General features: G+C 43.5%; 1 protein-coding gene across 5 annotated transcripts in view; it reads left to right on the top strand.

Annotated features, from left to right (window-relative positions):
• The window catches only part of LOC118224633 (cAMP-specific 3',5'-cyclic phosphodiesterase 4D-like), a 92,562-nt gene that overhangs the window by 10,331 nt on the left and 56,791 nt on the right, over positions 1-25,440 (top strand). For 3 of the 5 annotated variants that reach the window (XM_035412204.1, XM_035412205.1, XM_035412208.1), the window contains exon 3: positions 3,077-3,291. In XM_035412204.1, the coding sequence (XP_035268095.1) occupies positions 3,077-3,291 (215 nt within the window). Of the gene's footprint in view, positions 1-3,076; positions 3,292-5,621; positions 6,499-25,440 lie in introns of those variants that run through there. The other 2 variants (XM_035412207.1, XM_035412210.1) reach the window with 2 other exon arrangements.

Below are 25,440 nucleotides of genomic sequence, written 5' to 3'. Positions count from 1 at the left end.
CATTATGTTCATTAAAGGACATTTACTGTAACATAAACGTTGGTTGAAATAAAATGTTAATAATGCGATCGTTGCAATGATTCAGTATTGTACATCATTATTTAGACATGCTTCCATGTGGATGGAAAAAGGGTATCAAACATTACCTGCCTTATTGATGTGGTGGCCTCCAGCCACAGGCTAGTTATTTTAATGGTCCGTGAGATGAAAAGGTTTGGGAATCCCTCCTCTAAAAAAGAAAGGGAACTTGAAACATGGAATTGAACACGAGCAATTTTCTCTGAGCGGTAATCATCAGCACTGCCTTTTTCCACGGAGCTTTTCCACCAGGGTTTAGCCTTCAGACGGGGCGTGCTTTCTTTGCTAACTGACTCACGCCATTTCTTTAACATGCACTGCATTGCCGCGGTAACTGTTCATTCCACTAGACTCGCTGGCTCTGTTCTGATGTGGGGATGCTTTTGTGCCATTGGCTCTCTTTGACTGCATCGAGCCTAGCCCTGTCATTTCCACCGTTGGCAAGCTTATTGCGGCAGCCTTGTCATCACGCTCCCCACTTTTGATGCTTGTCTTGGTCATTTGGGGCTGAGTGGGCTGTTGCTCTCCAGGCTGGGCTTTCTGCTATGACTAAGCCTGTGAAAAAAGCTTCTTCTTCTTCATTACAAATCCAAAACACTGCTCAACAAAACCTTTATATCTCATTCATACGGTAAATGTCATTCGCCTTAGTCTCCACAGCCTTGAGTTTTAATTAAATTCCCATTCAAAACACGAAAACTCTGCATGTTTTAAAAAAAATAAAATACAAATTCCTTTTTCTCACCCATAATAGTATGCCTCTAGGTCTGTTACAGTAGTGTTTGGGTTACACTACCATGTTCTGTTCTCGTTTCGTAGATAAATGGAATGAATTGAATTCATGAGAATTGTGTGATATTCCTGGCTGCAACACAGCTCAAATTCACCATGGATCTGAGCCCAATTACGCTGAGCTTCACAGACCTGGGCACGTCTTTTCACTCATTCATTCATTCTGTGTTATAAAACTTACTTGACAGTGAGGAACAAAAGGATGACTAACCTCCTTTGCAGCATCCCTGTAATATTAGCCCATTGCACTAAAAATATGAGCGGTTCTCACGGCATCTGCCGTGTTTTAACTTGATGAGCTGTCTGAGAGAAATTCATTTCTGTACAACTACTGTATACTAGCTAATGTTGCATAAAATTTCACATCAGTGAATTTTTTTAATCGATTTTCTTTCTCAGTCCAGATTACCAAATGATATGCAGATTGTCAGAAATGTGAAATGTGAAAATACTCAAATATCCAGAGGGAGTCATGAAAATAATGGCAGTGCCACAATTCAGTGGTGTTTGAAACAGTCACCTCACCTAGTGCCTGAAAGATCTTCTCTAGAAATGGTATCTTTCGGATTGTGTTAGCTACGAGCTGTCAGGTCCGCTGCTATTCTCGTCGGAAAAACGTCTCGCACGTCTTGGGCAAGGGTGATTTTATTGTTGTCGACAACACTCGCTCCATGAAATTGTGTGAGATAAAAGCATTGGTGCGTTCAGTATCCAATCATAAAAATGTAATTGAAGAATCTTAAAAAGTAAAATGATGGACTTTTATTGTGTGTTTTAAAATAACAGAGTGGTTCAGAGGACCAGGTGTTGACTGACCGGTGACTTTCATGAGTCTGTGCCAGTACGTGTGCGTGTGTTCTTGGGCACAACAGTGTGCATTCTGTCATTGACTTCAACAATAAAATAAATGCACGTAAGAATCTCTGAAGAGTTGGTGTCCGCAGATCAGGTCACTCAGTGTATGGTTTGGCCCTGAGTGCTGTCCGAATACTGTCTGACAGGACTTGCCATGTGATGCTTTTCACGTTTGGTGTTTTCTCATGAGAGTTACTGGTGTAGGAGCCGGCTCTGGTTCATTCAGGCCTGCCCTCGGTGCCTCGGAGCGCCTGCTTCATGCCTGGGACTGCTGGCGAGGGCTGTGCCGTGATGAAGTAGGCGCTAGCCGTGCTACAAGGAGGCTTCAAATTCAAAACGTTTGTTTTTTCTTTTCTCGAACCTCCCATGGAAGCGTCGGCCGGGCCTCGCTCGGAAAGCGGCGTCGCCGTGGCGCCCGAGCGCCGCGCCGGCCCTTTATCGAATCGCAGCGGGCCGCGCGCCCGGACGCAGCGGCGGCGGCCTTCCCGCGGGCTGCCGGAGAGGTTGGGCGTCCCGGCCGACGCCTCGGCGGAGGACCCGCGCGCAGCACGAGCCTCGCGACGGTGCCCGTTAGCAACGAGGGCCGCAGGTGCGTCCGCTCAGGCGGGATCGATGGCCCTGCGTCCGCTCAGACGCAGGGGCCAATCGGGCAGAAAGCTGTCATTTAAGGAGAGGGAGGGAGGGAGCGAGCGTAGCCCTGGGTCCCAGGTCTGTCGCTTGCCTCTAAATTGGAGTTCACAGGCGAGGCCTGGATGCAGGATATCTGTTATCTTTCACGACATTCTGATTTCGCACTGCCTAAATTGGATGACACGTTTTTTTCCCCCCACTTCTTCCTACAGAGATGCTTGTAATAAAAGAGACACCTAATTACTCAGGTCTTTCGTGGTGTGGTGACTTCATGGGGCTAAACTACACTTCCTCTCTTTCAGCTTCTTAACTGTTTGGTTTGTTATTGGATGTATTGATAAACAATGGATAGAGAGAAAAATGCTGTCATTATGCTGTTTTTATAGCAATTATTTGTGAGATTCTAGTACTTTATCAGAGTGCAAGTAACAAGTGCTAACTACAATGTTGCATTACAGCGTTTCCGTAACATATCAAATATCCCTTTTAATGTGATTTGAAAAGGATATTGGCACAAGGATTATATGACAGGAAATTGTGTTTCGGAACTCTTGCTTCGTTTGTGTGTCACACTGAAATGGTTTTGTCTGTGTGTGTGCGTATGTGTGTGTGCGTGCATTTGTGTGTGTGTTTATGTGTATGTGTGTGCGTGTGTGTATGTTTGTGCGTGCGTGTGTGTGTGTGTGTGTGTGTGTGTGTCTGTGTGTCCTGTTTGGTCCAGAGACGGCCAGACTCGGTGGAGCACTGTTTGCTGGACCCCAGCTACGCGGTGCGAAGGAGGTTCTCCGGCTCCATTCACCTTCCACCCCTCTCTCGCCGACACTCGGTCCAGGATGGCAGGAAGGTGCTTGATCTGGAGGCTTTATCCAAGCTGGCGCGGTGCAGGCTGGCAGCAAGGAGCCTGGACAAGATTACAGATGCCCATCCAGAGGCCAGGTAAGTAACCCTCCATGCTCTGTGCCTCTGTTTTACAATGAGGGGAGTCTGTTCCCACAACACTGTTTTACCATTTGGGCTTGGTGTCTGTACCTTTTTTATACCTTTATTCTCTAAAGGACCAGCATTAACTTAAACATATTACCTTTGGCTATTTTCTTTAAATATGCTGTTGACCAATTTTAGGAATACCAGCCTTCATTTTATTTTCTGTTGCAGTTTTCAGCAACATAACTGCAGATTTCACTTTGTGAGACTAACATGTCGGAATACACCTACTGATTCTACTTGGAAATGACCGTTGATTTCATACTAGCTAGCGCACCATAAGAAGAGCTATTTCACTCGCTCCTTTTCACATACCGTAAAGACAGCTATTCTCACCACTTCTCTTCTCCTACCATAAGGAGACTCATTTCTCCCCCATTTCTCCCGCCTGCCCTCCCATCCTTTTCTTTCTTATCCTGCCCCCCCCCCCCCCCCCCCCCGATTTGTATCCGCGGTGTTTCTCTGTGTGCTGTTAGCGATGTGTGGCTGCCTCTGGTTACATTGGGGCCTTCTGCCAGGTGTTAATATGTAAACAGAGAGCCTCGCGCGATGGAGAGTTTCCAGGCAAAAACAGACACACTAATTAAAATTCCACACATCATCCTTTGGGGACCTAATACTGTAGAAACAATTAATTTACAGAAAGTGTGACTAGACTTATGATTGTAAAAAAGATTGGGTAATGAGCTCTAGAATTGATTAGACCAATGCTGTTTTGTCCGTTGTGTTTTTTAAATACAGGATATTTTTAAATATCCGTAAATGTAAATGAAGAGATTCAAAGCCAAAGTGTTGTTGGTCAAAGCTGTGGAATTATAAGGTTGTGAGGCCAAAATAAAAGATTAACCTTTGGAAACCAATTACCAAATTGCAATTTTTTTTACTACATACTCTGCAAAAAACTAAAAAGCAAACAAAAAAAAAAAACAGGAAACAAACATACATGAAAATGTATTTTTCACACCAGTCAAGCAATGATTTAAAAAATGTTTTCACCTCCAAGTAAATCTCTCAATCCAAGGATAAAGTATATCTGATGAAATGGTATGGGATTTATAATGGATTGATTTTTACTACCCCATTCAGAATATGGACAGCCACACCAGTATTGCCTGTTTGATTTATCCACAAAGGGTTATAATAAGATCTCGTATCTGAAGGCGGCTGACATTTCTCTTTCAACTGTAGGTTGCGAGAGGTCGCGTCCTTCATTGTGTGTTTGCGTGTTCACAGATTGCATTATTTTGTCTGTGGCTCTCAGACTCCCTTGTTGCCACGCGCTCTTGATTTGTGAGCGGGAGACTGGAAGCAGGCGTTCATCGCATAGCGGGAGCGAAATCGCCAGGAGTTGAGGGACGCCGTCTGTTCCGGAGGCCCAGGTGTCATTGCCCCCGCCCCCTCGCTTCTCCTCCAAGAATGTTCTGGCAAATCTTAATTAGGCGTTGGCTGCGAGGCCAGGGAGGGCCGGGGATGATATAGGAGATTAAAGGTCGCTGGGGGGGGGGGGGGGGGGGGGGGTGCTCAGCTGGTCCTGTCTCGCTCTCTGCACCCCTCACTCTGGACATGCTCTGATACAGTTCATGTTGTCTGCAGACCCAGCAAAAGGGCACAGTGACATGCAGAAGGATTGCAAATAGGAGAGAGAGAGATAGTCATTTATTTACCGGTATTGAAATAAATATTTCAGCAGCACGATCCCTGAATTACCACCATGTTAGAAACAGACTTTTGGAGGTTTCCTGTTTAAAATTATTTCATAGTTCACACAAGTTGCACTCAGTGATGTTAGGAGCTTCTCACTTCGTATCACCTGACTTACTACTGTTGCATGGTGTCTTTTTGATTTCTTTCTTTCTTTCTATTCAAATGTTATTGAAATTTAAACTAAAACGTCAAATGCTTTAGATATAGCAGATACTACATGTACGACAGAGAAGAAATGAAAATTAATGAGGATCGCAATCAATCAACTGTAGAGGGCATACTAATTAGTAAATCTATATATACATACAATTTTAATTGAGGCATTTATAATAAAGCTATTACTGTACAGTTATAGTTTTTTTTGAAGAGATAATTGAATTATTCCAGCTTCCTGCTTGTCAAATCAAGCTATAGCAAGCTTGCAGAAGAAAATTGGATTAACATTAATTCGCAGAATTATCGCCCTTCCGATGATGTAATATCAATATCGCAAGTCTCCTCTGCTACTCGGCAGTGAGTGATCGTGGAAAAAAATGGTCGGCTGGCTGGCCTTTATAACGCACGCGGATGAGGCGGCCACTCCGTCTTGTTAAAATGCTGGAGAGCGCTGCCTTTCAGTGTGAAGTGCTGCGAAACCTGAACGGTGTGTTTTCATTCGGCAGTCGTTCGCTGGTAGCCACGCATTATGGATTTTGACGGTAATTTTTCTTTCTTTTTTTAAAATCCAGAACATTTGTACTGAACTTGCTGATCTCTTTTGGTTAATTTTAGAACACAATATTTAAAGAGATGGAACTGAAAGTGTGGGCAAAATACTGCACCATGTGTGGGCTGATGTTCTGTGTTTGCCAGTGTTAGTTTAGAATTCGGATGTTACATTTTAACGAAAAAACGGACCAGCACAGAGTCATTTTTCCTCGTCTAGAAAGATCATCTTCCTCTCGGCGTGGCAACTGAATACAACTTTCCCCGGTCTGCGTAGATGAGAAGCGAGCGACGACCTACACATTTCAGCACCTGTCTCCGTGGACAGCTCTGTGCGCCAAACAAAGCACCGTTTGTTTTCAAAGTTCGCAGATAATTGCGTTCTTCAGCTGTCAGACGTTTACATGAAAATACTGCTGGACTGATTCAACGCCTTTGCCTTAAAAATAACCTTAAGGAAAGTGAAGCGGTTTGGTAGGTTTCGTTGTTACCGCGACTGTGAGCCAGATCGGAAAAAACAAGACGAACTGGGCGACTTCCAAGAATGGATTGCACAGCTTTAAGCCGAGAAGGGGCTGGTTTCGCCAAACCTCCAAAACATTTGTGGCGGCAGCCCAGAACTCACATACGGATCAAGCAGCGCTATCACTCCGACACCGAACGGTACTTATGTTGCAGCAGAACGATGGAAAAGCACCGTCCGGGGCTAAAAAAACCTCGGATGTCCTGGCCGTCGTCATTTCACAAACGGTAATACCAATTCGGTCTTGACGATTTAGCCATTTATGTAGCCTCTTCTCTTAATTGCTGATTTTGCCTACCCGTCTGTTGCTTTATTCCCCGCGATTTAAAAGTAAATTAGGAAATGTGAATGAAGTTAAACTTTTGATCACGAGCCAATAACATACTGAGGATCACAGAAAGTACCCAAAGTGAACAGTACAAATGAAAATCTGTACCAGAACTTCATATCCCCTCGGTGGAGTTGCACTAGTTGATTGTAAGTTATTGCATTGGGTCACCTGACGGTGTTAAGTACTTGGATACATTATAATGTAACTCACATGTGTTAGTGTATAAAGAATGCTAGCGTACAATACCATCACATGACAATTCATTATCACAGTAAAAAAAAAAATTGAATACTGATAACACATATCAAATCATATTTATTATATCATTCAACTATAACAATAAAAATGAAACAAATGTGTTGATTGTGATCGAAATGTATTTAATTTGCTGATGGTGCTTATTGTAGCTACACCTTCAGTGAGAATAATTTGTGATACTTTCCAGGAGGCAAATCGTATTTGTCTTTATTTAGCAAATAATTTATTGGTGACATGAATGCTGGTGATGTGAGTGCAGAATAGAAATTTATTTTTCTTTTTATATTTACACTACATGAGATTATGTTCATTATTTTAACAGATCACAAGCAGCATAACTGCCAAAAAAGACTGGCTATCTAGAGCTTTCTCTGTTGCTAGCCCCCAAAGAGACAATATAATCCCATGCTGTTTGTGGTGACATATGGGTTCCTTATATTCAGTTTGAGCTGCTAACATATTCAAGGTTTCTCAACAGCCAGAATCATGTCACACCTTTCATACAACCAACGCTACTGTAGCTAGACATAAAGAACTATAAATAGTCATGTCATTAGCTATCAAGCATTGTGGGTAACTCAGTCACCCTGTTTTAATGCAGCAACATTGCACTGTGAACTGAAATGAGTTGGATATCTAGATAACTATCCAAATATACTGTATTTATATATATATATATATATATATATATATATATATATAATAATATATAATAATATATACTATATTATTTACTTTTGCTATAACTGGAAACTGCAAGCCAACTTTGGGAAAAGCTTATTAGATGCATGATGCAGATTTGAATAAGGTTACAAGTCATGTGGCCTTTCCCCCAGCACTCAGGCTGTGTCTCCTTATTGCTCAGAGCAGGCATGATGTTTGTGGCTGAAACACTCTGGTTGTGGTGCCGTACTAATGCACTGCAATATGTACAGCACCGCAGAGACCTGTCATGGAAAAGTTGCAGCTGATTGTTCGGCATTGAGATTTGAATAGCTGAGAAGCAGAGTGCTGGAAGTAGGAGTAGAGACGTGAGTCATAGCATTGTACTTCAGACACCTTTATTTAATAATTTTTTTATTTATAAACATATCTTTTCTGTCGTCCCGTGGCATTTATATCCCACACTGGATGACTCAATATGCTCTGCCAAGGTAGGGAGATGAATGCAATGCCTCTTGGACTGAAAGCTTGAGGGCAACTAATGCATTTAGTTAATGATTATGGTCTTGTTGGTTAATGTACAAAAGAAAAGAAACTATGCAAGCAGAACACATCGGCACCATGACGGTAGATAAATACCAGAGTGGGTAAAATTCCGTCCGCAGCACCTTGTGAATGGCTGCAGTACAGAAGCTGGTGGGAGTTTATGCTGACTTGCAGAGCTTTGAAATCGGAAGAGAGAGAAAAAGAAAACGTCCTTCATTATACACTGTACAGTTTAAAAAAAAAAAAAACCTGAAATGCAGATCTAATGGGAACCTTGTGAGTTATTTTTGTTGCTTCATTTATTGTATCATTCATGCCCAAAAAGACTGTTTCGAATAAAGTACTGAGCTATATTTCAGTTTTTTTAATCTGTGGGAAATATTCTACTTTAATAATGATTTGGTGGAATCAACCAAAATGACACCTTATTTCAAAATTTGTTCAGCTAAATATAATTGTCACAAATATTCACAGCCCGCATTTTTTCATAAAGAATCTTTTGAGATCTTTCAGGTCCTTTGGTCTGCACTTGTGAAATGGCCCCTAATTCAAATCACAAAATTCAGACTGTTATCAAGTGGGGACTAGCATGGCCAGTGCAAAACAGAAATCTTTTGTTCTGTTAACCATTTCTTGGTTGATTGTTTTTTGGGATAATACTACAGGCTTGTTGAAAGATGCATTTGTAATGCCTGTAAATAAGTTAAGGTTCCTTAGGTTGCCACTGCATTAGATCCTGTAAGCGCCTACGAAACCCAGCAGTACTTACTTTACTGCAATCAGTAGTTCCCTCCCGTAGTACTGTGTAAATATAAGAATACACAACCGTTTCCACCTGTCATCTTTCATTCAGATCAGGTTTGGGTTTAGAAAGGAGGAGAAAAATGTCCAATTTACTCTGATAAAAGAGGCGTAGAAAGGCAGTGGAGTGTAGCTTGTGGTGCTTCGGAAGATCTCTGTACGCTGCATACAAATAGAACTTTTTATGTATGGCCGTGCTGCTATGTCATCTTGATCTATGAGCCAGAAGAAAGGGAAGATGTCTCCAGTGGATTCCTTTGTCACCAGTGTGTGACTTGCCTCTTGCTGAAATGAGCGTGGACAGCGTGAGCAGACTGTGATTGCAATGGAATTGCTTTGGAAACCCACCTGTTTGAGGAACGACAGTTTCCCAGTGTTCACGTTAGCCCGTGTCCCTCACTATCGAGCACATGTGGAGGTGGAACTGATTACGCTGGAAATGTATGTGTAACGCTAGTACTGATCTGTGGGCCTGGAGAATCTTGTGGATTACCACAAGTCTAGACTCTCTCCAGCCTGTGTTTAGAAAATTCAAATAAAATGAGGTAACTTCCAGGAGGTTCTATTGTTCGGGTATATGGAATGTGTGTGTGTGTGTGTGTGTATGTGCATGAGTGTGCATGCGTATATGTATAAGAGCATATATTGCATTTGCCATTTTTTCCTATGGGAAAAAGGAACACATACATGGAAAAGTACTTAATTATCCACCATTGATATCAAAATTCTTACAAGGTACAATCACCAGGCATAATTAGGCTCATTGCCATTGTTTATGGTGTAATTATTTCTGTGCCAATAATGAAAATGATTAAATTAAGTAAGTGGTTCATGTACTTGAAAGCTTGTTACTTAAATGCTGATAATTTCAGAGTGTAGCTAGCTGGGTGGACAGTTGTGATTTGGGGCGCGATCGTGTTTCAGACGTGGCATATGATGGCTCGCCCACTCTCTGTCCTAAACCTCTTGGGTTCAGTGCTCCCTCGGGCACAGACAGTGGGTTTTAGTGCTGCTGCAGGTGGAAACTGACTGGAAGGCGGGGGAAACAGGGCATAAAATGCCACTTCAAATGACACGACCAACAGAGCTGTTTTCCTTTGCCTGTCTTGAAAGAGCAGCGGCTGTTTTTCCCGAGGCCCGCCTGCTCTCCTCAGGCGGAGTGATTCCTTAGTGCTCATCAGCATGCATTGTAAAAGTCTCTAAAATACCCGGCGGGGCTTGAATGATTTATTGAAGAGTTCTTTATCAAACCATGCTCCAGTCAGGTCAGGCCCAGCAGGTCCTATCAAAGGACTATAATTGAGCCCCAGTTGAAACAGTCAGTAACTGTTTTTCACCGCCGCGTTCAATGGGGCAGAACAGGACCTATGGCAAATAGGTACATTTACAGGTTTATTTTAATTAGATCATCATGATTCCTCACCAGATCTCACACAGAGGGAAGGGGACTTGCAGTTGATGTGATGTAATCGTAAAATCCATTCTTTCTGCTTAATCCAGTGGGTAGAAAAGTGGTAGCGTTACTTAGACAGAATCCTAATGGATCATCTGGACTTGCCAGAATCGGGGATAAATGAGCCTTCAAAAGTTCATGGGTCGTAGTCATGGCAGTGGCATTTAGGAGTATGACAAACTTAAGGGTTATCTGGGCGCTAAAAAAAAAACAATTTCTTCCACAGAACTTTTTCTTCTCACCATGTTCGGATGTCACATGATTATTTGTTCTCAAATCGTCTTATTACTTTTTGGCCTAGATCACGGTTTAATTGACCTGCAGTGTTAAGTGAATTTTAACAAACCCCATACACTATGTATTAAGACGCATTAAAGTGTGAAAAGCATCATTCAAGAAAGAAAAAAAAAACATCCCTTTCGTATGGATAGCAGGTCTTATCTTCAGTAGAGCCTCATACAAGTTACTTCAAACATTAAGGAGAGGGGAATTATGGGTTGGAGATGGGATTAATCTACTATTGGTTTGTCTGAAGGGTCCCGAAGACATCTACAGCAATTAAAACTGTAGACTGTAATAACAGACTGTATATACAGTTCCACAAGCTGTTATTTTCACACTGACATTATTTGCTTCATTCACTGGACCATCATGCTCAGCAGTGTTCTAAGAAGCTTATTACATGCATATGTAATGACATTAAATCCCAATTTAGAATGCTCATTTAGCCTTAAAGATAGGACAGCCAAAAATGTTCTCTCAAAATGTTAACTTTGTAAAAGTCGAAGTCTAGTTCACCTTTTTTTGTTTTATCCCAGAGGGTTGTTGTTGTGGAGACAGAATCAATAAAAACAAACAGTTTGACATAACGGGGCATTAGACTGGGCAACATATAATTAAAATTGCCAGTCATTCCTTATACTAAAATGCGGAACTGGATCTTATTAAAAGCTGATGATATGTTCATAAATAAAAGTCTGGAATGTGTTTTAGAGCCCTCCAGATGCTTATAAAGAAAGTTAAGTAGTGCCACTGTAACACCTTCTACCCCATTATTAGCCCTGTAGACAAACCACAGCAGGAGTAAACAATTCTGTGTTTTCTGGAGCAGTTCCTTCTCAACCCTTTTTTCTAACAATTTAATGACTACTGATGTCAGGGAAATTGACCTAGAAACTAAAATCTGTGAATGTTTGATTTGTTTCTTGGAAACAAATTCTTGTTTCTTGCATTTGTTTCCGCAGTTTGAGTACTTTTTGGAGATTCATCGACGTCTATCCATTTTGCCTTGAAGAGAAAGACATTGTACTAAGCAGGTTACTTTGTTTTAATCACTGTTATTGAGTTAATGATTTTAACTTGGACCAGTGTGATAGCTTATTTTGGCTGAAGAAAGAAAATAGTGCAATTTGCCTACTGATAGCTTTTTTTAATTACATATTTACTGGTAAGATGCAGCGAGGTGGTAGAGAGGCCTGTTTTACAGCGCTTTGCATTGTGGGAAATTGCTTGCTGTCCATGAAAGGAGGGTGATATGGAAAGGTCTCATCAGCCAGTAAAAGGATCCACATTTAAAAGAAAGGGTGAGAGAATCAATTAGTTGTTATGCTGTTAGTTACTGGTGATATTGGCATTAACAGCCAGCTGTTCTGTTTAATGGAACATTGATTGCTAATGCTTCATTGACCTCCAGTGACGGTAACATTTAATGCCGGCTGTTTGTCTTGTGAGGAGAACGTCCGGACCCTGCTCCGTTTTGTCTTTTTCCTTTCCTTGTGACGAAGCAGTGTAATCAAAATGCAAAGCAGCACAGATTTGATGATTTGCCTTCCGGATTGATGACAGGGGTTTGGCTTTATTTTGCCCGTATCTCAGGGCGACGGAGCCGTTTGTTGCCCTCTGGGATCAACACAGCGCTGCATCTAGACCACATTTCCTGTTCTCATTCCAATTTTTCAAATGAGCTTCTTGTTCAGCATTGAGGACTTGCCCTTGGCTCTGAGGAAATATGCACATGCTCACCGGGGTCCGGGGAGGCCGCCGTTTCCGTGCACACCTTTCACTTTGCCTGGCCCGTGGCGACCTCCCCGGCCATCCTGACTGGCGTTTCCCGTGCGGTGAGCCTCCCCTTTACCACTCTCTGTATTTTGAACGAAAATTAAGTTTGCCCACCAGGTTTGTTCTCGTACCGTGAGGATTCTAGTTTAACATTTTTCCGGATAAGTTGGGGGAAAGGGGAACGTGTGTGGGGAGGCGGCGCGGCGAGCTTCACGCTGTTGAGTGCTGAGCACCTTTAAGCACGGCTGCCGTCTCTGTTTGCCTGACCTGGTGTCTGTCGGTGCGTATGCAGATACGCGTTCCCCCAGCCCGCCGGCGCGTGGGTCGCTGTTCTCCGGGCGGGCGGCTGGGAGCCGTGGGTGGCTTACCCGCTCTCTGCTCCGTGACCTCCGGGTGCAGTCCTCCCGGCTGAAGGCTGTGATGCAGCACACCTGCTCTGGCACAGCGGCCCTAGTCGTGAACGACCACAGGAGTCTCCCGCTCCGCATGCCGGTGATTCAGCTCACTGCAACCTATGACTAATCCCCCCAAACTCTTCCAGCGCGGAGCGCGAAGAGAACAGCGTCCTCTCGCGCGGTGCGGTCTTACTTCCTCGGGGATAAGCTGGTCTTCGTCTCCCCGGGGCCTCTCACGCACGTAGACGGCCATTTGGGCTCTGCTCTGCTCAGAATGCCTCACGGGCAGATGGGTTTGCACATTGGGCTGTGGGAAAACAATAGTTTGTGCGGGGTGTTTGGAAAAGGATTGGGAGGACGCTTGGTCCCGGAGGAGAGGGGGAGGTGTACAGACCGGGGGGGTGGGTTGGGGGTAGAGATGGAACAATCAGTCTCGCCCTGCGGGGGGGATCAAGGTAACGTCGGCAATCATAACTCTCCAGACGTCTGTGTCTGCCCCAGCACACCGATCAGAGGATACTCAGTATAGCTAGACTAATTGATTACATTAACATGAATTGCAATACCTAGTCATGAATATATTCCACCTTTTATCAGCCAACAATAATTTAGGTATTTTCTCCTTTACCGGGCCTGTTCTGCAACCCACGCATCCCACCTCCCCTTTCCAACTCCCCCTTTGGGGCGCGGTGCGGAGGAGAAGAGAGGAGCGTGCTGTCTGAATCGCAGACGGTGTCAAACCGTTAATTGTCTGGGGTGAAAGTATTAGGGAGTAGAGCCTCTGCGGGATTCACTTGTCAATACTGCACAGCGCATAAAACCACAACATCCTTTCTGCAGTTACCCGCAAGGTCGTGACCCTTACAGACAGGATGATGTGCTGGGGAGAAGTAATCATTAGAAGGCAGGAATCCTGCTGCTTCTTGTCATTTGCTTGTCGCACTCTGCAATTTGAAAATGCCGTCTACAAGCCGAAAGCCAGAATTCTGGGCATCCTCATCCATCACCGAGTAGAAAATTAATTTTTCCACCATATCTGAAGATATAAAGTGTATGCTCTAGTAGCTTATCCTCTGGAACATGAAATAATCACACTTCAGTTTGTGTATAATTTATGTATTACAAATAAATCCTCCTTATTTGCCTCTGTATACACTAAGTGAACTAGCACAGAATGTACAGTATGTCATATTTGTCTCTGCCAGTATGTTTGGGTAGGGACTAGGAGAGTGAAGTGTCACGTGACTTTATGATACTGCCAAACCATCTCAATGGGATTCTTTGCAATCGGTTGCTGTCACACAAGCTCAACACAGCACAGAGCTAAGAGAACAACGCTCACGACGTTCAGCTAACGTCGCTAAAATGTGGCCAAAGCTCTGTTTAACGAACATTTTCATGCGGCCACGGCTGCCTATAGTGCGAAAACACCCCACATTACTGCTGTGCCCAGAACAGCCTTTCCATACTGATGGATACGCTGATGCACTCATGTTATTGTTAGAACAACCGTAGCAAGAGCCGATAGGCTTTTTGCGTATCTTCGTGAAATCTCTGCATTCTAGTTTCAGTATTCTCTCTGTTTATTTCAGGGACTGAATACAGATTAGTAGTCTGATACCGGGGCCTGTAATTTCACACAGTGGTTTGCCCACGCCAGTTATTTTCACCTGATCAACACCGTGGAAATTGTTTGAGAAAATGCAATCTTTCATTAGAATATTGTATTTTAAGCATTATTTTTGCAGCACTACATGACTTTATATCAAAATTTCAAGTGATTTATGAATACATTGCTTTTCAGTTACACTGGATTAAATGTGTATTCAAAAACACTAAAAGAAATAAAACTGAAGTAACTTTATTTCAAATCTATTTGTTTTAAGAAATGACCAATTATGACTATAAAGCATTAGTATAGTATTTGTAATCAAAATGTGATTTTATAAGAAATAAACTTGTAAATGCTTTTAAAGTATAATACAGTACTACAGTATAAGCACTGTTTCTTTCCAGTATTTGTCTGATTTTACCATATACTATAAAGGTGCATAGGGAGAGAACGTTGACCACACATGGCCGAGGTTCTTAGATTCATATACTTATTTGACAAAATTTCTGATTTTGTAAATTTGTCAATTATTATACAGACTGATCTGTATATTTTGGACCGTGCAGCATGTGTATATATATGCATTCCTGCGTGGCCCAAAATATATCTATGTATGTGTATGTATATATATATATATATATATATATATATACTGTGTATATATATATGCAGTATACACTGTCGTGTTGGGCTGTTATTGCAGTATTCACAATGTCTGCCTGTCCCTATACTCACATGTGCGTGCATCCAGTATCAGTTGCCTGCCAATTACATTTTTTCGTTTTATGAATATGGAGAGCGATGGAGACTGGCTGTGCTGCAGTTTTTCGGCATACACTGCCGTCAGTGTCAGAGCAGACCTTCTTCCTCTCTCAGCCATCTTTTGCTCCTGGGGGAAAGTTTGTCTCTCAAGTGCCCCGGTGTAGTGCGACTCAGAGGCTCGCTCTGATTAAATGTTGCAATCCCGAACGTCCGGGGGGGGGGGGGGTTTCTCCACCGCACGAAACACCGACCTCATCCCCTCCGTGAGGCTTCAAGCTTGTTATTTCAGCTTGCCCTCTGTGGAGAGGGGGTTTGATGAGGAAGAGAGGGGGCGCTGTGACCAGTCGCTCCCGCAGCGGTGCAGTCGATCCGTGGCGGTCTCAGGGCGGTTCTTATCTGATCACGGGCCGGCGGAGGCACTCCGCTAACTCTCCGCTTTCATTAGCAGAGCCCCGCTCCCCTCTGCGCTCACAGGCCTTTGCACAGACGCACCTGCTGTTAGAGAATGAGCACATGCACACACACGCACACACACACACACACACGCACACACACACACACACGCACACACACACACACACGCACACACACACATACTCACACGCACGCATACACACACACACACGCACGCATGCACACACGCACGCATACATACACACACACACACGCACGCATACACACACACACACACACACGCACACACACACATACTCACACGCACGCATACACACACACACGCGCACACACACACGCACACACGTACGCATACACACACACGCATACACACACACGCACGCACACACGTACGCATACACACACACACACGCTCACACACATGTACTCACACGCACGCATACACACACACACACAGGCACGCACACATGCACGCATACACACACACGCACGCACGCACACACGTACGCATACACACACAAACACGCACGCACGCACGCACACACATACGCATACACACACGCACGCACACACTTACGCATACACACACGCACGCATACACACACACACATGCACGCACACGCGTACGAATACACACACGCACACACGCACGCATAAACACACGTACGCATACACGCACGCGCACGCATACACACACGCGTACGCATACACACACATGCACGCACACGCACGCATACACACACGAACGCATGCGTACGCATACACACACACATGCACACACACACACATACACACACATGCGCCCCCACACACACTTACACACACGCACACGCACACACATACACACACGCACACACACATGCACACACACATACACATACACACGCGCACACACATACACACACTCACGCGCGTACGCATACACACACGCACACATGCACACACACACCCACGCACACACGCACACACATACTCGCTCGTTCTTATCAATACTGCACGCTCACTTTCTTATACAAATCTGACCACAGTCCCATGCAAAATTACACAAACATACACTCACACACACACACACACACACACACACTCTCTTTTACACATATGACCATGCATTCATATGTGGAGTTACTAGCAATCAGACTCATGCAAAATTACACAAACATACAATCTCTCTCACACACACACAAACAGGCACACTCTCTTATATACATCTGACCATGCACTCATGTGCAGACTTACATAAACATACGCTCTCGCAAGCACACACACACATATAGAAGCAAAATCTAGAAAACACTGTGTTAAATCAGGTAAAATGTCAATGCCATTATGTCCACATTGTTTTACATACATTGTGCGGGAGTGTAACATAATGGTTAGGGAACTAGGCTTGTAACTGAGTGGCTGCAAAGCTGTATAAATGGAAATTTAATGGGCACCCAGGGCTATTCTTCGTCTGTCGATTAATTCAATTGCAGTTTAATATGTGTAGCTAATTGAAATCTGAGCTTTATCTGATGTTTCCTGGAAAAAGGCAAAGATTCAAACATTGGAACCAGTCTGTGCAAAATGCAATGCATTACTGGAGAATACATGCTCATATCTGCTCAAGTATTTTACTAAGACATTGTGTGGATAAATACTAGCTATACACAACAAAGCTTTTTAGCCTTCTAATTCCATGTTTGTAGAAGGACATTCTTTTCTTATTTTTCTGTCTCTATTAAATGTGAAATAATGGTCTTTTCTCGGTTCTTGCCGCTTTCCAAATTGACATATTTCCCTTCATAATTCATTATTCATAATTTCATAATTATAGATCTGTCCCATCATTGCAATGCCAAAACGGACTGTCTGCTTCACTTTGTAGTCCACCAGGTAGCTGTACAGGTTGCACAAGCAGCCACCCTTTAACCCTTGAAGGTGTAAGATCACAAATGCATAACTGAACACTCTAATGCTGATGTAACAATCACTACTGGTAATTGAAAGCAATGGAGTTCTTGAACACAGAACTAGGAAAAAGCCTACTCTTCAAAGGGTTAAGGTGCAAGGTCAGAAATATGTGATTTGAATGTTTTTAAATTAATTCCTGTGTTTTAGTACACTGGCTTCAAATTTTGAAAGAATATTCCAAGAAGCCTACTCTTCAAAGGGTTAAATTCCCTACCCCTGGCATGAGCTTTCTCGGATGTGTGATGATGCACAGAATAGTCCGGTCATGTGAAAATAGTGACATGCCATATTATTCTGACCATAGTAAGGCACATTGCTACACTGAAAATGAGTTGGCTGGATACGCCATTTAGGATCCCCAAAATCTATTTTAATGACACTCTGTCACACATGCTGTTATGAGTTAAATTAAATTAAAGCATTACTTAAAATGTAAAAGTTGAAAAACTGGACCTGGGGCAAGGCATGTCTCCCAGACTAAGCCATTTGTTAGGACTTAATTGTGGTTCATAAACGTGACAAATGATCGTGCTTGATTTTCTATTAATATGCAGGCAGTCTCGCTAGAAAGCCCCAAATGTTTTTTTTCTTCTTCTTTAATCGAATTAAAGTTGATAAGTCATGTTTATAATTATGGGCTCAAGATTAAGTCCTGCTTCTGAAAGCAGAATTGTAGGTGCAATGTTTTGCCATGCTTGACAGTGTACAAAGCATCTTCCTGCGCTGTTCTGTAACCATATTTGCCGACAGTTCCTAAGTTTATTGAAAAATGTATTCATTACTCATTCTTCGACATCTCCTGTGGTGTGCGGTGTGATGTGAACAATCAGAAAAAGGTACATAGTGGCCTCAGATTGGCTCATTGCCTCGGTGAAGGCTGGGCTCTGTAGTCGCAGCTCTGCGGCTCATTCTCAGCGATGTCATCAGCCAGCTGTGAGATCACAGCTGACCTCATCTTCCCAGGGGTTGGGTGGGTTTAAGTCAGCTTGAGATACCTTCACATTAGTTACTCCCAATTACATGCTAGGAGCCCAAATCCTACCAGATGTGAGAGGTGCTCTACAGCTCTCCTTCAGTAGGGGCCAGCTGGTTTTGAGGTGTGAGGCCTTTCGGGTGTGATGCAGTCACTGGCTTACAGGTAAATGCATCAGATGAGATGCACATTGTTCAGCTGCAAAGCCCCTTGAGGCACAACTCAGTAGGAACTAACTGGGCTTTCCAAAGAGGGAAGAGGGAGATAGGACAGGAACATTGTTTGAAAAGGGTTTGTGGTTACCCAGAAATACTATCTGGAATACCATGATGGAATATTATAATCCATCATAGACAGAGACAATGCATACAGTTTCTATTCAGCATGGCTTCACAGCTGATGGTCCTTATCTTACCTTGTTTAGGGAAAACAGACGCAAACATAATACCGAATTTCATCAGTGTGTTGTACAGATGGAGATTGTATCGTTTTGCTGTTAAAAATAGCCGCTCCTTGACCCTACGAAGCTGCGTTTGAAACATTTGCACAATGGAAAAAAAATGATGATGATGAAGGAAAACACTGAGGTATCCCCTCTGCTTGCTGACGGTCTGGGAGTCGTGCTTGGTGTGGGGGATGTGCGGAAATGCAATTCCCACAGTTCGATGGCCTTGAAGAGCCATCCCGCTGTGCTTTTGGAAATGTTTTTGAACATGGGGAGATGGGATGCTGGTGTAAGGCCACCCTCACTGCGGGTGATGGGTTTTGTTTTTTGGTGACGGTGCTACGACAGGGGTTTGAGTATCGATAAAGCTTCTGTACCACTACGCTGAAAGTGAGAGAGAGGCAGAGATATGTGGGGGAGAGAGAGAGAGCCACCTTACCGGGTGTGACTCAGCCTAGCTAATTTTTTCTGGCTTTGGGAATGTCTTTGCAGGAAATAAAGCTTAATCCCCCTGGTATATTCCACTCCGGGCTTTGATTTATTTATTTATTTATTTTACATTAAATGCGTGTCTTTTGTTTTTTCTTTTCATCACTTCTTTGTTTCCAGCGAGTTTTTTTTATCTGTTACACTATTGGATTGAAAATTATTTTTTGGGATCACTTTTATTTTGTGATCAGTCTCTCCAAACACTCCCTGAAGCTATTACCAGACAATAGCTTATAGGGTGACCCTGGGCCAGACCTGTGTTCAAACTGCAGAATGTGACTTTGGCTTTTGCTCACAAGGAGGCAGCACTGAGGTTCTGAGGTTCTGAGGTTATTTGTGGCAGGATTATCAACATTTTCCATTGTTCTGACTTTGGTGTCTATAATAGGAAAGTATATTTAAATCTGCAGCAGTTAAGCAGCTAGAATTGGCCTCACCATGACAAAATGACAGAAGACAAAATGACAGAATGTTCTAGCTTTACTATAAATGACCCATATGGTCACGATTGTGGCTCTGGTCTATGTAGTTTTGACTTTAAGCTATGTGCTGGGGAATGTTCCAGCAGCAATGGCAATAAGAACCAAAAAAAGTGAGAAAGTTTATAAAGTTTCTTTTAGAGAGAGCTTTATCTTCTCAGAATCTAAGATGTGTCATGAGTGTTATGAAACCAAAAGGCCACAGTACATTGCGTTTAAGGAGCTACTCCATGGCAGGAGATGAAAGCATTTATTAAAAATAGCTCATTGCCTCCTCCAGAAAGAGCAGGGGAGAATGGGCTTGAACTTTGTAAACAAACTGTTGGGAGTCCATGTTTATTTGGGATTTTCCCCACTTTGGTATTTTACTTTGCAGACTGTACGCAAGTGCAAGACATTAAATTGCTAATGACAGAGTGAGTTTGCAGCCTGCTACAGTGCAGCACCTTCTTTGGCATTTATGCTGTGGTTTAATTGCCAGCCATTTAGCACTGGCAGCCATAGCCCTTTTGCAGCTTGCCGCTGAGGTCCTTAAATGTTTCCTGCCTCTGGAAGGCTGGTTTCCTGTGTTTCTGTGGCTGTGACTGTGCATGTACTCTTCTGTGAGGTCATTATTTTTGCAGAGCTACGCTATTATCCTTGGCCTATTTAAAAGCGTACTCATTGCAGATTCAGGGACGGAGAAGGTGACTGGTCAGACCTTCAATTGCTTTTCATAGAATACTGTATTTGCTTTTGGTACAATAATGGTTGCCTAGGTGATTTGGCATCCTGTAATAGGCATAGAAAATTCTGTTTTAATTTTGGCAAGGTGTAGTTTTGTCATAGCAGTGCATTCGTTTTTTTTATTTTATTTTATTTTTATTTTTAGATTTGATTGCTTGAAACAGCATAAATGAGTACAGCAATAGTTTCCCTTCCCCTGGTTATTGACAGACTTCTTAAGGCCTGGCATGGCTTTGACAGTGAAGCTCTGTGCAGTGGGGCTTTTTACTGGCATTTCTGATTGATGGGCTGTCACGCAGATGCAAGGGTGGCATCTGCCTCAGTTCTGCTTCAGTCTTCTCCAGCCGTCACTCAGGGTTCTCGTCCCCGCCCCCCAGAGAACCTTCTGGAGATCATTCAGTGGCTCGCCACCATTCACTGAGCACTTATCACTTTTTTTGTTTTTGGATTGTTCTTCTGTTTGTGGATCTTAATTCTTGTTTGGCACAAGCCTCTGTGGTTAAAGCGTTCATCTCCATTGATCTTAGCAACATTGCTCACGTACCGTTATCATAGTGAGTTTCTATGTAAATTTAGATTTCTTTGTTTTCTCAATGTTGGAAAACTATGTAAGGTTACCATAGGGTGTCACCTGGATGATAACACTGAAAGAGAGACTATGCCGGGTGAAATTGAACAGAAATGCTGTGGAGTAAGAGAGTACGAATCCCCATGGTGTTGCTAGCACTACTAATTCAAACGCTTTCAGTTCTCCTGGGGTCTGCTGGGACAAACCTATTTGCTTTTCAGCTTTTGTGTTCTTCAGACACTAATCTAACAGTCTGGGCTTTGGCAGTGGGGAGGATTCAATCAACCACATCTAGACTGTGAGGGCATATGCAATTCATTCAAACCCCCTGAATGAATCTGGCGCCTTCTCTCAGTAAAGAATACTTTGCTCACAGTATCTCAGCATGGAGACTGGAAGGAGTAGATTCAGTGAAAATTAGCTCTCATGAAGCAATTGAACAGAAGTACTGTAATGGCTAGTCATTTTAACCAGGTGCAAGCTACAGTGCTCGTTCTAAATCCATGTATGTATGGATGTATGTATGCATATTTTAGATTAAAATAAGTTTAAAATAATCCTAACATATTAAACAGCATATAAAATAATACCATTTGATAGGTTTGTTTCTACTGTCAGCAGTTGAAATTGCTTCTACTCTGAACAACTTATTTTGACTTACCCATGTTTGGTTCCCCCCTGTCTTTAATTGTGTGTTATTAAAACAGTATTAAAACCGTGCGAACTGTGCAGCTGGGGACAGAAAAGCAGATTCTTTGCAAAGGGTACTGTGCGTTCTCTTGTTCTTTCAAAAAAGCTCCCACCTCCAGCCTGGGCGCCACAGTCCTACAGTACTTCACCTCTTTCCTGTTTCTTGGATTTTTAAGTTATAAGAAGCTTAAAGACTTATTTAATTGAAACTGAAACGTGATTAAATTTAATTGCGTGTGCCCATAAACTGGCTTAGTGTGTTTGACTGAACATAGGGGAGTGTCTGCTAGTTTTATATGTGCTTCAGTTACATGGAAACCACTGTGTGTGTCCCACCATCGTGTAATGTGTACATAGGGGGTGTCCCTTCTGTGAAAATGGTCTCCGTTTAAGCATATTCCTCATATCTTGGAATCATTGAGCATGTGCGGCGCTGGCGGTGTGTTTTCTCAGTCTGAACGGAGGACCGATTGGCTCGGAGATCGCCGGCCGCGGTCTCAGTCGTTGGCCCAGGCAGGGCACGACCGGCCTCGCCCCGGCAGCCGTCTCAGGTTACCTCTGCCGCCGTTTCCTCCCGGTGGCTTTCCAGCCGCTCCAAGTTTACCGGCTTTCACGGATGAGCAATGCGCCGCCTCTCCGACACCCGATCCGCGGGCGCGCGGGCGAGCGTCTCAGCGGAACGCAGCTCCAAATGGCGCTGGTGGCACAGCGATGAGCAAGAGGGACTAAATTAAGGGCGGAATTTTCTTAAATTCTAAAAAAAGAAAACCGCAGGGCGTCATCAGCTTGAAAAACAACGCATTTCTTTCCGCTGTGGTACCGTGCGTTGTAGTACCTCGTGGGTGGGTGTTGCTGAATTACCCCAGTAGGAACTTGTGTGCGCGGTGAGACGGTAAAGGTGTGATGCGGTCCCCATTGGCACACAGCGTGCTCCTCACTGCTGCTGAGCTGTCGCGGTCGCTGTTAAAGCCCTCGCCAGAGGATGCTGCGCGCATTTAGCGCTCCCCCTGTAATGCTCACGTGAGAACCGGTGGGCCTCGCGACGCTTTAGAGAGAAGGAGCGCGGGTGAGGAGCTGACAGCGGGATCCTTGTTTTTCTACAGTGGCTGTCTGGACCTGACTGAGGTTTTGGTTTTGTTCGATCAGCATGCAGGCTTTTTTATTCTCAGACTGTGGCGGCGGCGGCGGCTTGTTGCTTTTCCCCGGGTGCTAATGACCCCGCGAGCGAGCGAGGCGCGTGAGTCAGTCGCTCCCGGAGCAGCGCCAGCGGAGCAGGGAGTGGGCGGCGCTCGGCGCTACGCCCAACCTGCCGGTGCTCGGCTCTCTCTGGAACCGGGTGTGCGCACGCCCTGTGCACGCGCGTCTTTCACCCAGTGCGTCACAGCCTCCGCGCTAGCGTACGGCGCAGTGCAAGCGGATCGTCTGCAGGATGTGAAACCGCTCTGACCGCTGTTTGGGCTGTTGCTTGGCACGTCGGTTCTGCCCTCCATTTAAATGAGCTGCCGGTGTTAGCCAATGGCGCAGTGCAAATGGAGGACTGTGCGCAATTTAGTTTGCAATGTAAACTTTACATTGGCCAGGTCCCTGCAGAAATATTGTGGTGCTGTTTAAACAGTCATTGTGCATTTACTAGTGTAATGCACGGCAGGGTGCAGAGCAAAGCCTATTTGAGCACTACACACACCCACACTAAAAGTAGATGGCAGTTAAAGGTAGTTAAAAACCTGTGTTTGCCGGGTGTAAAAACGGATATATCGCAGCTTCAGATCTGAAGCAGTAAATCTCTGATCCACGATGGGACTGATAAGAAGCCACACTGTCCACATTCCTCCATCCATCTGACATTTTACATTATTTGTTTAGATAATCTTTCAAAAGTGTAAAGAAATAAGAGTTTTGTACACATGATGTGTGCATTGAACTAAACTATAGTTAGAGGCTGGGGTTTGAATTTTTGGAATTTTCGTTGGAAAAAACGACGGACTTGCGCAAGTGTAATCAGTCCTTAAATATCGTGGAATGCGACATTATCAAAAATGTGCAAAATTATCAACAAAAAAAACTAGATGCTCTATTATGGTGTGAGGCTGCACATGGAGCAGACTAACTCAAACATTTACTGGAGGCATATTCTAGGTTATTGTATCAATGAAAAACAAACATTTATTCTGTGCAGATTGCATATTTGGAAAAAAAGTTAAAAAAGTTAAATAATTCTTCAGGCCTCATACTGGTGAATGAGTATATTTTTTTGGCTCTCTGGGAAAGATAGGAGAAACATGTATTCACTGTTTTTGTGGGATACAGTTGATGACTGTTCTTCCCATCACCGTCCTCCATTTTAGGACAAAGTGGTCACACGTTGCTCGGAAGTGGCAGTACGTTTCCGTCATGTGTGATTAAAGCCCCCTCAAGGCCAGAATTGAAAAATCACAAAACAGTAGCTTCTCGCCCTCTGCGCTGCATCACACTTGCCTCGTCTCTGCTGGAATTATTTGCACATATGCACAGTTGCCAGGTAAAACAGCAGGATTGCGCCGCTACCATAAATTGATGTCATTTATGATCCGAAGGTGTGAGCCATGCGCTGCGGAAGTGTGGATGATTTGTTTATTTGTACGTGAGGGGAATGCGCAAATTCATAAGAGCAAGAGTCATGCATATTCAAAGTGTAGCAGCCATTAAGGTATCAGCAACATATGAAAGATGACATAAATATTTCTCACTTCTCAAGGTGCGAACAGTAGCGAAATGGTGCTTCATATGACACGGCACTGAAATGATTCAGGAATGCAAAATTAGGTTGAGAGTTACTTACCAGTTTCTTAACAATGTCTTTGGCAGCCAGTCAAAGGGCCCAATATATTGCTGAGGCGTTGCCAAGCCGGTAGTTACCAGATTCATTCTTAACTTGCCAAAGCTGATTTGGGTGTGCAGAGCCTTTGACACTTCAACCAAAATCTTTTTGTTAGACGCAGAATTAAAAATAAAGAACTCAGAGTTTCAGAGCTACAGGCTGACTGTAGTACACACTTGAAAATTGTATTGTAAAAAACACAGTTAGGTTCTCAGTTCAGTTAATTATAAACATGCCATTTTAGGCCTCGGATGACAGAAATGTTGGTACATTTTAATGTTTAGTTCAAAAATGTATCCTGAAATGGTGTCAATGGCAGATACCAGATAATAGGAATCGTGTTTTCTGTCGGCTAAAAACTCGACTCTCTGCACGAGAGATTGTGGAATGCAGATATGGTGACACAGTGCTTCTGTTGATATACAGGTAATTGCTTATTTTTGCTAATATTTGAGGGCAAACATGACTCATAGTTTGCTGATGAAACAGTTATTGACATGGTGCCCGTCTGTCAGCAGTCAGTGCTGTTCTGGGCAGAGAAGTCTTCTCTCTCGTTGCTCCATCTGGTGGCCATATTTGACAAACATTGCTTTCGCAGCTGTGTTTTTGTTTGATCAAACCGTACTGGAAATTCCTGGATTATGTTTGCTTTGCTCTTCAGCCTGTCGGCACTCAAAAACAATGAAACCGAGAGAA

The sequence above is a fragment of the Anguilla anguilla genome, chromosome 4 (assembly GCF_013347855.1).
Source record: "Anguilla anguilla isolate fAngAng1 chromosome 4, fAngAng1.pri, whole genome shotgun sequence".
NCBI classification, from domain to species: Eukaryota; Metazoa; Chordata; class Actinopteri; order Anguilliformes; family Anguillidae; genus Anguilla; species Anguilla anguilla.
Note: the sequence above shows the minus strand (reverse complement) of the source record. Positions and strands in the feature narration are given on the sequence as shown.